Raw genomic sequence first — 12,193 nt, 5'->3', positions numbered from 1 at the left:
AAAGTCAGAAGACTAAAATGCCTAAAATACCACTATAGAATGGCATTACTTAAGAAAGGTAAGCAATTTCATTCAAAAATACTGTATCATCATATAATAGCAATGATCTACTCCTGTGCAGACATCTGAGGATATACCTACTGTTGATGGGGCTTGGTCACAAGGACAAAGCCCCCATGAACAAACCACACCACTTGGGTAGATTCTGCAATAGTCAAACTCATCTGTGGATTATTGCTAAAGCAAATGACAACTTTCAATTTAAACATCCACTTTTGGGCAAAACAGTAGAGTTTTTACTTTGTTACAAACCACCTATATTGACTCCTTTTATCTATCCTAATACAGCTATTCAAAACAAGATGTTCTACTGGTGACAAACCACTTGCTTGTATTCCTCTGCAACAAAAACATACAGAAATTGTATTTTTACAGCTCTTTGCTCCATGTACAAGCTAAAACCCAATGCTATGTCACTTGTCAATGGTATCTGAGCACCAATTATTAAACTGCAAGCATTCCTTTTATCTCAAGTTTGACAAGGTTTAATCTTCAAAGTGAACCAAAGTCAGACTCAGCCTCCTTTTGCCATGGACACATGACATTGCTGTGATTTCTGCAATGTTGTTTGTGGTCACTATTTTCATTAAATCATACTGTGTGTCTGACAGACTAATGTCTGCAGCACAAGCTGAATTACAAGGAGCACTGAGCCCAAGTTATCAAATGCATTTGTAGACTGTGTTAATAAGGAAGTGTCCTTTGGAAAGTACAGTAATCTTCAAATGAGAGCATGTACAATCCAGCTGCTGCAAAGGGAACACAATATGATGGGTGTCCTGTGTTTTGTTCAGGTACACCATGTTACAAGTATATGCACATACCTTTTAAGGCTGGGGGGGTTTGATGTAGGCATGTACAGGACAAAACATCTATAGCCATACCTTCTTAAATCATTCCTGCTATTGTCAAAGAGGGACACAACCTGCAACACATGACCATTGAAATTCCCAGTTCAAGCCATGGAACAGCTTAGGCCAAAACAAGCTGTGACAATCCTATGGTACAATCTCTTCTCAGTAGTAACTACAAATGAATTGAGAATGATGCATTGGAAATAAGCTGCAGGAAAGTACCAAGAGAAAAAAGGTATCATGCAATTTGTACCTGGCATGGAGTTCCTCTTAGTGCAATCCATATCTGTGTCCTGGTGCAAGCTCTGAAAATCAGACTAAAAAAGCAAACTTGCCGGTATTTTCATAATGCTAAACTTTCCAACTGATTACAGACCTTACAGACCAGTAAAATCCAACATGCAGACGGCACAGTAATGACGCTGTTGCTTCACAGCAAGAGGCTGTCCTATTTGCATGTTTTCCCCAAGTCTGTGTGGACTTTCTCTAGGAGCCCAGTTTCCTCCCACATCCCAAAGACATGCAGTAGGTGGACGGGTGATTATAAATTTATATTAGATGTGTAAAAAGAAGGGCCAGATAATCTATTCCTGTTCTTTAACTGCACGGTACACTAAATGGATGGTGATGGCTGTTAATTCAGTGTGGAAGTCGGATGCAATTCAGCAGCAATGGAGGGGTAGACAAATGAAAGAAAAACACAATGTTTATATATTTAAACTACTAAAAACAAGTTTGCATTATTATGCTTTTTACTGTGAAGTTCATTCTTATTTTTAATAACTATCGTGAATGAATCTGTAAGAAAACTATTCCTTTAAGGTTAATAAGACTGACTTTAAAACATTTTTAACATACCTGCACTGAGCAATACATTACGTGCAGATGGATGCCATGCAACTATTCCAACTCTCTTGGAATGACCCTCCAGAATTACAGCTGGTTCAGTCAATGAATGAGCGAGTCCATTCTCTGGAATCTGCCACACCTATATGAAGAAAATACAATATTAGTAGAAGGCAGACAAAACATAAAAAAATCAACATAACTGCATATAAACACATGAAACGTCAGCAAATATCAATAGGGAAAGATTAAGTAGCAAGCAGCTGCATGTAAAGACATGAAAAATCTGCATAACAAAGTTATTTAAAATATTTCTAAACCACTTTAGCTGCACTAACTTTTACAACCAAATGCCGCAAGTGTGTCTTAATGACATTTTTCATATCTTGTCCAAGAACAGGACATCAACACATAGCAAGGTAGCGGGGGTATTTGATTTAAGGATTTGGAGATGGCACATCTCCCTTCTGCAGCTTCCGTCCTCTTCTAAGCACAAAATCCAGCACAGTGTAGAATAATTCACTTTACAGCACAAAAGCATCAGAGAAGAAAAATCAGCACCTCCAAACCTATAGGTCTATTTGTATACCATAAAAAAGGTGAACTACGCTCTTCTAGAAGTGGAAAGTAACTACCCACAGGGAAGAAGCTATAGTAACTGGGTGCCTTTTTTTCACAAAGTGAAGGGAAGTAGAAAAATAAGATTGAGAGGTACCGAATCTATAGTTATGCAGACAATGCACCCATCAGTCTTAAAGCAAAGGAAAAGCACAGTCTGTGAGTAAAGCTTGTGACTTACTGGTGATCCATGTTCCCACACTTACCTACAGTTCCAAGATTTGGCGGTAATGACCAGGAAGAGAAAAGCTCAGCTACATACATCAGTGGTGGGGTTTCTTCTCCGGGTCATCTGTCTCATTGCCTAAAGTAACAAAGGAGCTTAATGATCTACAAAGGCATTAAGTGTGGTGTCACTTCCAAGGGAGCCCGCAGGATTTTTTGCAGGGGGGTGCAAACCCAGAGCCCCACCCACATATCTCACCCCTCCCCCTGCCAACACAGCCCCGCCCAAGTCCACCCACCCCAAGCCCCGCCCACACAGCCATTCCAGTGTCCCATTACTTGGCTATTTCTCCCCATTTACTGTAGACACTGTTCAAATCTGTGTGCATACTGTGTTATGCTTTAGTTCTACAATGATTACAGGCAGTTGGATTTAATTTACAACTTTTATTTCAAACATTATAGCCCAAACACCGAGACATTTACTAAACCTAAACAAAGCAATAGTATTACAATGAAAACAGACTTGGCATTAAAGCTTCTCTACTTTTGAAACTCGCATTCAATGAAACGGCATTGAAACCCACATTCAGAGAAAATGCATCTGGCCAGTGGCAGGTTATTTACCTTTGAACTGTTTAAGCAATAGGCTCCTTGCACACCGTTAGGGCCATGCAAAAGTTATTTGATTTACCTGATTGTATTAATTATAATAAATAATCGAATTATATCCCTTGTATTATACAGCAACACTTGTTTGAGTGTCGCTGCCGAAGTAAAAGTAATCTGAATAATTCCACATTAAAGATATCTGAAACTAATGAAGATGTTGTTGCTAGAAAACTGTATATTTCAGTGTTTCATCTACAAATTCAGTGCCTGCTGCCATCAAAGAATAAATTGCCTATGTTAGGCTGGTATATTGCAATAGAAAATGGATGACAAGCTGAAAAACAGGTTCATAGTTATTAGGCATCTCATCCAAAGGAGGACATCCTGAGGACTGCAGCATACAAATGTATATGCTGTAGGAATAGAACCTCAAGCCTTTACATTAAGATGCAAATATTCTACTTGTGGTGCTACTAACATAGCTTTAAAACTTTATACCACAATAGAGATACCATTTGCTAAACAAAATGGTTGCACATTGTAAATAGACTTGGCATGAGCAGCAGTGAACTTCGCTTCCCTTAAAACTCACAGTTCCTTGAAAATGCACTTGAAAATTCCACCTGCTAACTAACTTGGGCATTTCACTTTCTCTCTTTCTTACAAAGATACCACACCCCTCAAGGCCTCACCCTTAGTGCAAGAAATCTTGAAAAAGCCTAAAATAAATAGGGACAGATTATAAATATGGCTCTCAGAAACTTAGAAAATTGCAAGAGTAACAGGATTTGTGTTGGTATGCATTTTTCTAAATGACATGACATCTAAAACTGAAATGTCTCATTATTTAGCAACTTCAATCCTTTTTAAGAGGAATATGGGGCAAAAATCTGGACAGCTGAGGGGTATGCTACCTCCCTCTTATACACACACACCAAATAATTCTGGTCAGACTTGAATTAGTTCTGGGAAGGTTGCACTGAACGGCACTGTGCTTGATCTGAAGTGGGTGAAATCCTGGTAGCTAGTGATTGCAGCTCAGCAATGTGGAGCATTAAAGCATTTTTAGCAGAGCATTGTTTCATCACTACCTATTGTGTTTGCACATAAGCTGTAGTTATTTCAAACATTTGCCTTTTTTTGATTACTACAGAGTACATTTACCCACCAGAGCTATTGTGTTTTGACTTCAGTGTGGAGCTAGTTGTTGCGGGGCTTGGCTTTTAAGTAAGGTAGCAATGCTTATTTACCATATACCATTAAAGCCACCCAACTACAAGTGTACTAACACACAGACACTGCTATAAGACACTGGTCTCCAATAAAATGTAATGAACTTCTGAAAACACTGTAATCCTGTCCTTTTATTACAAATACTGTCATATGCATTTCAATACCCAAGGCTTATACATTATCTAGCTATGTAAATATTCTCTGCATGGCAACAACGAAAAGGCTTTCAATGCTGGCAATTCTTTAACAATATGCTTACTAAAGCTTACTTGCATCTTACAATGTCCGACAAGCTTACTAAAGTTTACTTGCATCTTACAATCTCAGACAAGCTTACCTGATGTTCATTAAACCATGGCTACTTAAACAGAGCAACAGGACACTGTGATAGCATGCTGTTCCTGAATAATAAGAAGCATAAATCAACAGTATAAAAATCTGATAGAAAACCAGAACATTTTGCAAAATCAAGGACAGATGAAAAGCCACGGTCGTATTTGTGTTCTACTTTGGATGGGGGAATACTCTGCACACTTACTGCATAACTGCTTCTTGCCTTCCTTGGACACATCCCGAGCCACTACAATGGGGGCTGGGGTGCAATAAGTATGTCATAATTTGAAATGTCTCTGGCTGACAGTGATGACTGACACTCCTACCTCTCATCTTCAGAGCAAGAAATCTGGACAAAGCCATACATAGAACTAGAAGTGGGACACAGGCCCAAAAATAAGGCCAATTTTAAATATTGCTCTTATTAACTTAATAGAACAGGTAGATCTTGCATTAGTACAAATTTTCTGAAGGGTATAAAATCTGAAACTCAAATGTCTGCCATTATTTTCTAACTTCAATCTTTAATGACTTGCCACTAATTTGCCAGAAACCACAATTTTATGAAAAACAGACCAAAATGTGATGCAAAATACCTGTCAAAAAGGGACACCTTTTAATATTAACAGTTAACTTGAAGCAGCTAACAAAATAAGAGCATCCACATGCATTTCTGAAATAAAGGTAATCTATAACTGATCATTACAGTTATAATTGTAAACCCTCCACATTTTCTTCCAAAATTGCCATTTTGGAGGAGGGATTATTAGGGAGAGCAACATTTTGAGCCAGAATTGGGGACAATTGAGATGTTTGGATATTCCTAATCTACAAAGTGATTTGCACGTACCTCTCAACCTCTTAATGCAGGAAATCTGAACAAGGCCAAATATATTGGGGAACATACAGACACTACTAAAAATTACTCTTGTATAAACTTAAACAGTCTTGCATTAGCATGCATTTTTCTGAAGGTTATGACATCTGAAACTCAGTGTCTGTCATTTAATGGCTTCATTTCTAAATGATTTGCTAGAAAACCACAAATGTTATGAGGAACAAACCAAAAATAAGCAGCAAATATCTATTAATTCTGCAAAGATATGGACAACTGAGAGGTATAGTTCAACCAGGGCTGTCTGAGTTTGATACCCCCCCCCCCCCCACAAAATCATGGTCAAATGGAGCCTCCCCCCCTGCAGCCATTCCAATGTCCCATTCCTTGGTTATTTTGCCCCATTTACCATAAACACTAATGTGCATACTGCTTTACTTCTGCGATGATTTAGGATTTCATTTGAAAGTTTTATTTTGCATTTTACAGCACAAACCCTAATACATATCTGTTAAAGCAATGCAGTCTCAATGAAAATAGACTAACATTAAAACTTCTCTGCCCTTGAAACTCACATGCATTGAAACAGCACTGAAACCCACTTTCAGAGAAAATACATTTTGCCAATTGCAAATATTAACTCTGGGCTGTCTTCAAAATCATAGGCCCCTCGAACATAACATACACATGCTCTTTGATACACCTTCCTGACTGTATTACATTATATTCCTTGTACAATACAGTACAGTTGTTAAAGGGCATTTTAAATTTATTGTTTTGAAAATTTTCCAGTAAACAAAGAAACAAAAGCATCCACCAATGACAAAATTGCCCAATTCAGAACATTTCCATCATAAAAAGTCTACTCAAGTCCACCAGTATCAGTAAAAATTTTACACAATCTCTGTAGTAAAATCCACATTGAAGAAATTTGTAACTAATAGAGGTTGCTGCTAGCAAACACTTTATATGTCATTGTTTAATCTACAAATAAAGTGCCTGTTACCCTTGAAGAATAAATTGCCTTTGTTGCATGCAGTAAAAAAATGAAAAGCTAGTAATGCCGCAATAGAGAATGGATAGCAAACTGTTAACAGGTTCATAGTTACTAGGTATCTTTGCCAAAAGGACTGCAGCATCCACCCCCTTTACAACACAATACAGCATCAGCAATGCATTTACCTACTGTGGGAGTAGAACCCACAGCCTTCAGCATCTAAAGCAAGTACACTATCTGTTGTGTTATTAACAATGCAAGCAGGCTAAACATAAGCAGCACTAAACTTTTGCTCCCCTGCAGCTCTCAGCTCCTTGTAAAATCTACTAGACACTCAGCTGTATCTCTGAACTTTGTAGCACAAGAAATCTGGAAAAAGCCGAAATTTATTGGGGGGGGGGGGCAAAAGGCCAAAAACCAGGGACACATTTTAAACATTGCCTGTATAATGTTTGAAAGTTGCTAGAATAAAATGCTACGTTACCACCATACATTTCACTGCCACGTCTTGAACCCAGGGGACCCCGTGCAAAACAGTCAAAGCAACATACCACTACGCCAAATCAGCTGTTTTGTGAAAGAGGAAGACTGAAACTTTACCATTTAGTGAATTCAGTTCTCACCATAGCACAGCTGTCAACCTCTTAGCACAAAAGACCTGAACAAATCCAATAATAGGTGACTACAACCACCAAACATTCAGTGAATTCAGTTCTCACCATAGCTCTCAACCTCTTAGCAAATAACACCCGGACAAAGCCAGTAATGAGAGAATATAGCCCCCAAACATTTTCAGTGAAATCAGTTCTTACCATAGCTCTCAACATTAGCAAAAAACCTGGATGAAGCCAATAAATACCTGAACAAAGCCAATACTGGGTTAATACAGCCCCCAAACATATTCAGTGAATTCAATTCTTACCATAACTCTCAACCCTAGCACAAAACCTGGATGAAGCCAATAATGGGGGGAATACAGTCCCAAACACAGGGATACATTTCAAATATCCATCTTGTACACTTAGAAAATTGCTAGAATAAAGGCTTGCTTTTGTTACCATACACTTTCTGACTTTCTGAAGAATATGAAGTCCGATATTGAAATGTGTCCATTTTTTTAACATTTATTAACCAGGAAAGTCTGACTTTGAAAAAAAAAAGCTAATTTTTTAGCAGAGGCCCAGGGAGAAACACTACAGACAGCCAAGAATAAAACCAGATAACATTTAGCTGTCAGGCAACAAGGACACAAATGGAGAAACCACAGATTTTATGAGGAACAGAAAAAATATGAGGGAAAATCCTGCAACATTTTTACAAATGGTGGTGGGTAGGGAATTCAGGCTCTTGCCACTTGGGCCCAAGGTACAGGGTTCAAGCCTTATTCTCTACCCACCACCATGTACACCTGGGGCATTTCACACACACACACACACACACACACACACCTCTCTACAATAACAAATAAAGACTAAATACTTGTATTACCCAGCAAAATATGTTAATATTCCTGTCTGATATTGTTCACTTAGAAACCAGATCTTCAGTCAGGAAATTAAGGCTTGAAATGCCATCTTGGCAAACACCTTTAAACAGTGCTAAATGTTTTATGGGGCTGTGGCTTTGTTTGCATTGATACGGTAAAGCTTAGCTAATTGTGTGTTGTTGTGTTTTAGGCATTAGGTAACTCGACAACACTGAGCCTGAACATGCGTGCGGGGTTGTAACTCAGCTAATCGATTAATTGATCCAGCTGTAGTACATGACTGTAATGTAATGTCATGCTCCTGTGCCCAGTGCCTTCTACTCATTCTGAAAACAAATATTAAAACTGGTGCTACGATCGACCTCCCATCGAAAGCGAAAATTATCTTAATTTTTAAGCACCAGGAAGCAAACATTTTGTCAAGAGTGAGTACACAACAAAGCGTCAGATGACGCCTGGAAGTCAGGAGTAAAGCCAGCAGTGCCTGTGTTATTATTCCTGTTCTGCAACTAAGTGTACCAAATCCAGTACCCAGGTTAACACGTTTGTAATCGTGCTCTTCTCTTGTATTGCTTTCAACTGTCCCTGATTTCCAGCTGTATGTTGATTCCTAACCCTTTATTGACCTACAAAATAGTACATTATTAGATTCCAAATGACTAGTATTAACGTGTACTGTTGTTGATATTCAACCCACAATATTTTGCCCGGAGGAGTTAGATAAATTGCAGGGTTATACATTTACTTTACTTTGTCATTCTGTAGATCTAATATCAAATCCTGGTGTGCAAATCATGCACTTTGTATATAGTACTATTGCATTTTGTATTGTGCCAGTGACCCATGCTAATTCACTGATTTTGGAAATGCACACAGATAAATGGAGAGATGATAGGATGGATCCATTTGCTTTTAATCATAGGTTCATACTAGGCTATCTGCCCTAGGGCATTTATAAGCCTAGCCAGAGTATGTTTGGCTTTCGCCACCCATTTTAAATTAATTTTGCTATGCCCTTTTTGAGGTTTGCTATGCCCTTTTTCGAGGTTAAACTCTTTCCAGTGGTGAGAATCAAACCATGCACCTTATGGTTGAAAGGCATACACCTTAACCACTGTACCATTGAGCCTTTCAGGTCCTTTTTAAGCCTAGCCATGCATCCCTGGAAACTAATACAATCAGGTGGGTTGCAAACTAGCTCAATGATAGGAGACTCCCACCTCCCTCAGCAGGCCAGTAAGTAGCAGTGGTGTTCCACAAGGTTCGGGTCTGGGGCCCTACCATTCAGAATATAAGTACAGGCTAAAACAAAAAGGTTTGTGGCAGACTATGAATGGGAAGCAATCAGAGTCCCCTAATGATGTCAATATCCTGCAGGAGGGATTTACACTGACCGACTAGTGTCAAAGTCAGACTCAAACTTGATGCACAAAAATGCATCATCATATCTTTTGGCAAATGCAATGTCCCTGCAGATTACCACATTAACAAACTACACATGCAAAATCACTGCTGAGACCTAGGCACGCAGGTGGACAAGCTTATGTTTGATCACTACATCTCTACAATGGTAAGAAGGGCATTCTACGTTACTCACTTCATAATACTGCCTCCGGAAAGGGGGAAAAAATTAATCCCTTGTACTTTTCCCTCACTCAAACAACTGAATAAAATATTCCCTTTGGTATATACCTTTCCAGACATCTGCAGCAACTGGAGAGACCACAGAGGTTTCTCACAAAAACTTTAGGGTCTTCAGCACGTTCTACTTGGAGAAACTCAAATCAATCACTTTACTCTGTTTCATACAGAGGACTCAGAAGGGATATGTGCCTTGCACATAAAGCAAACCCAGACCCTGCTTTACTAGAAATACTGCACATTTGCAAGTCCAATGGTAAGAGTGTCACCCACCCTAAAGACCTTAACCTGGTATGTGACATCAATAGCAATTGCTGGAGACACAGATTTGTGTCTCAGAAGTTGTCCCATTTCTGGAATAGGCTTTCAATTCACAACTAAGTCACTTGTTGACCCTATTTTAAGTGAAATTTGGACTACTGGATGGGCGGCAGTAACTTCAGAAGGGAAACGGGTGGAATCCCTGGTGTGGAGAGGGGTAACTGCAGAATTTAGTGCTGGCTCAAAACTGGCACTCCAGGGAGCAGGGCTTCAACTTGGCTAGGTTTAATAACTGCCCTAGTGTCATTGGCACAGTAATTGCCTAGGAACCTATGAAAATAAAGTTGGTAACACAAATGGTTATGATGGAATACCTGAACCAAACCACCTCATCCAGTTTCCCAAGTGTGCATACCATACCTTGTGATACTGACACCCCAACCCCATATAAAAATGAGAAAATGGGGTTGATAATGCTACCCAAGAAATACACAATATTCTTTAAGTTATCCACCCCTGGCAACTGTCATATCAACAGCACACTACTAAGAGTTGATCGAGTAGTCAGGGATCTGGGGGCACATGTAGACAGTAGTACAGCCTTTGACCATCACCTGTCTACAGTAGTGAGAAAATCATTCTATGTTGAGCGACTTAAGTATGGCAGCTAGGTCCAAGAAAGTCACCATTCCACTACATTTAACATTCAGACCCATCACAAGAGTCCCAAGGCCACCTTTAGTATGTACCCAACCATGCACATCCAAAGATTGTATTGTTTACAAATGCTCCTCACCAAAAGAAAACATGTAAACAGTCTATCCTATGCAGACTGGCTCAAAGCCCTATCCCTGTACTCTGTTACAGGCCATTGAGGGAACATGTATGCCTGGCATACAAGGAATTGTTAAGACACCACCCTACTGGACTTCCAGCAGATCTGCAAAATAAACAAGCCAGAAGCACCCTAAAGACACAAATCTTGCCAGTTGGAATCGAGAGTTTGGGGGGCAACCTAAAATCCATTGGGGCAAATGCCCCCTCCCCAACACACCACAAAAGGGCCGCAAAGAAATTTAAGATACGTGAAGCAAGGGGTTAGCAGCCCCCTGCTGGATGTGAGTCGTTTCTTGCATTGACATCAACCCAGTAATCACCATTATACAGTTTAACCTTTTAAACGTTTTCAAGTAGTAAAACAATTAGAACAATAATTAAAAAAAGTGTCACACTTGACTGAAAGCCCCATCAGGGTGTCAAGTCAGCACACCCACACCTGTGCAAAGTACAACTGTGTCTTAATATAAACAATTGTCATAGAACCTGCTGGAGAGAAGTGTGTATCCCAGAGAATACTCTTTCATTGGAGCAGGCACCCCATCCCTGTGAAGCAGAGGTCCCCCCTAAACAACTTCAACCACTGGCTGAGGAACAGGAAATTCATTGCTGGTGCATTAACCCCTACTCTAATGGTCATACCTCTCAACTGTCCCTGCCCGACTCAATTTTTAGTTCTGTCCCTCTTAATCCATCCTAAAACTAGTGATTTTTGGAGGAAAGGGTGAACTACAATTAAATCAATAGGGACAATAGTCAAGAGTTACACTCGTATTTTACTTCAGAAAAGAGTATATAAATTCTTATGCTCCAATAACATCAATGTCTCAAGTTAACAGCATTAACATTTTAAAATTGTCCCAGATTTTTTTTCTTGATTTTGTCCCCGATTGGTTGAGAACTATGGTAGTGGTCACAGCCTGGAAATTGTTTAATGCTTACACATACCAAGAGTACGAGAATTTGACAGAGTTGGGATGCTTGATAAAGTTTAAAAAGTCCCCAATGGTCATTAGCCTAGTAAAAAAAAGGGGGGATCGCAACAAGCACGGCACCACTTTCACCGAAAACCAATTCCGCTACAGTATTCTTTAAGGCACTACAGGGCAAAGAGCAGCTAGAAGATATTCTTATAAAATTATTCAATACACCATCAAAAACCAAGTAACAGACTGAAGCCAGATGCCCAGTTTGTAATGCAAGCTGGACCCTGCGGACTGTGAGCAGCATCAAATTTGTTGGAGCTCGGCAGCAGACTGGCAACGGGCCAAAACGCATAAAACAGCAAGATGCTCGAACAGGTTAAAGTAAAGTAAAGATCCCTGGACTGGTGCTCACGACCTATGCGCTTGAAGAAACCGCGTTCTTACGAGTGGCCTAATGAAACTTTTGGGGGACCTTCCTACGACATGGTT

The 12,193-nt window shown here is 39.6% G+C and overlaps 1 protein-coding gene across 3 annotated transcripts in view; it reads right to left on the bottom strand.

Moving 5' to 3' along the window:
- The window catches only part of CORO1C (coronin 1C), a 1,687,220-nt gene that overhangs the window by 744,773 nt on the left and 930,254 nt on the right, over positions 1-12,193 (bottom strand). For all 3 annotated transcript variants that reach the window (XM_044068401.1, XM_044068402.1, XM_044068403.1), the window contains exon 4: positions 1,773-1,902. In XM_044068401.1, coding sequence (XP_043924336.1) covers positions 1,773-1,902 — 130 coding nt within the window. The remainder of the gene's footprint in view (positions 1-1,772; positions 1,903-12,193) is intronic.

Source organism: Protopterus annectens, chromosome 4.part0 (assembly GCF_019279795.1).
Source record: "Protopterus annectens isolate FY-2018-M chromosome 4.part0, PAN1.0, whole genome shotgun sequence".
NCBI classification, from domain to species: domain Eukaryota; kingdom Metazoa; phylum Chordata; order Ceratodontiformes; family Protopteridae; genus Protopterus; species Protopterus annectens.
Note: the sequence above shows the minus strand (reverse complement) of the source record. Positions and strands in the feature narration are given on the sequence as shown.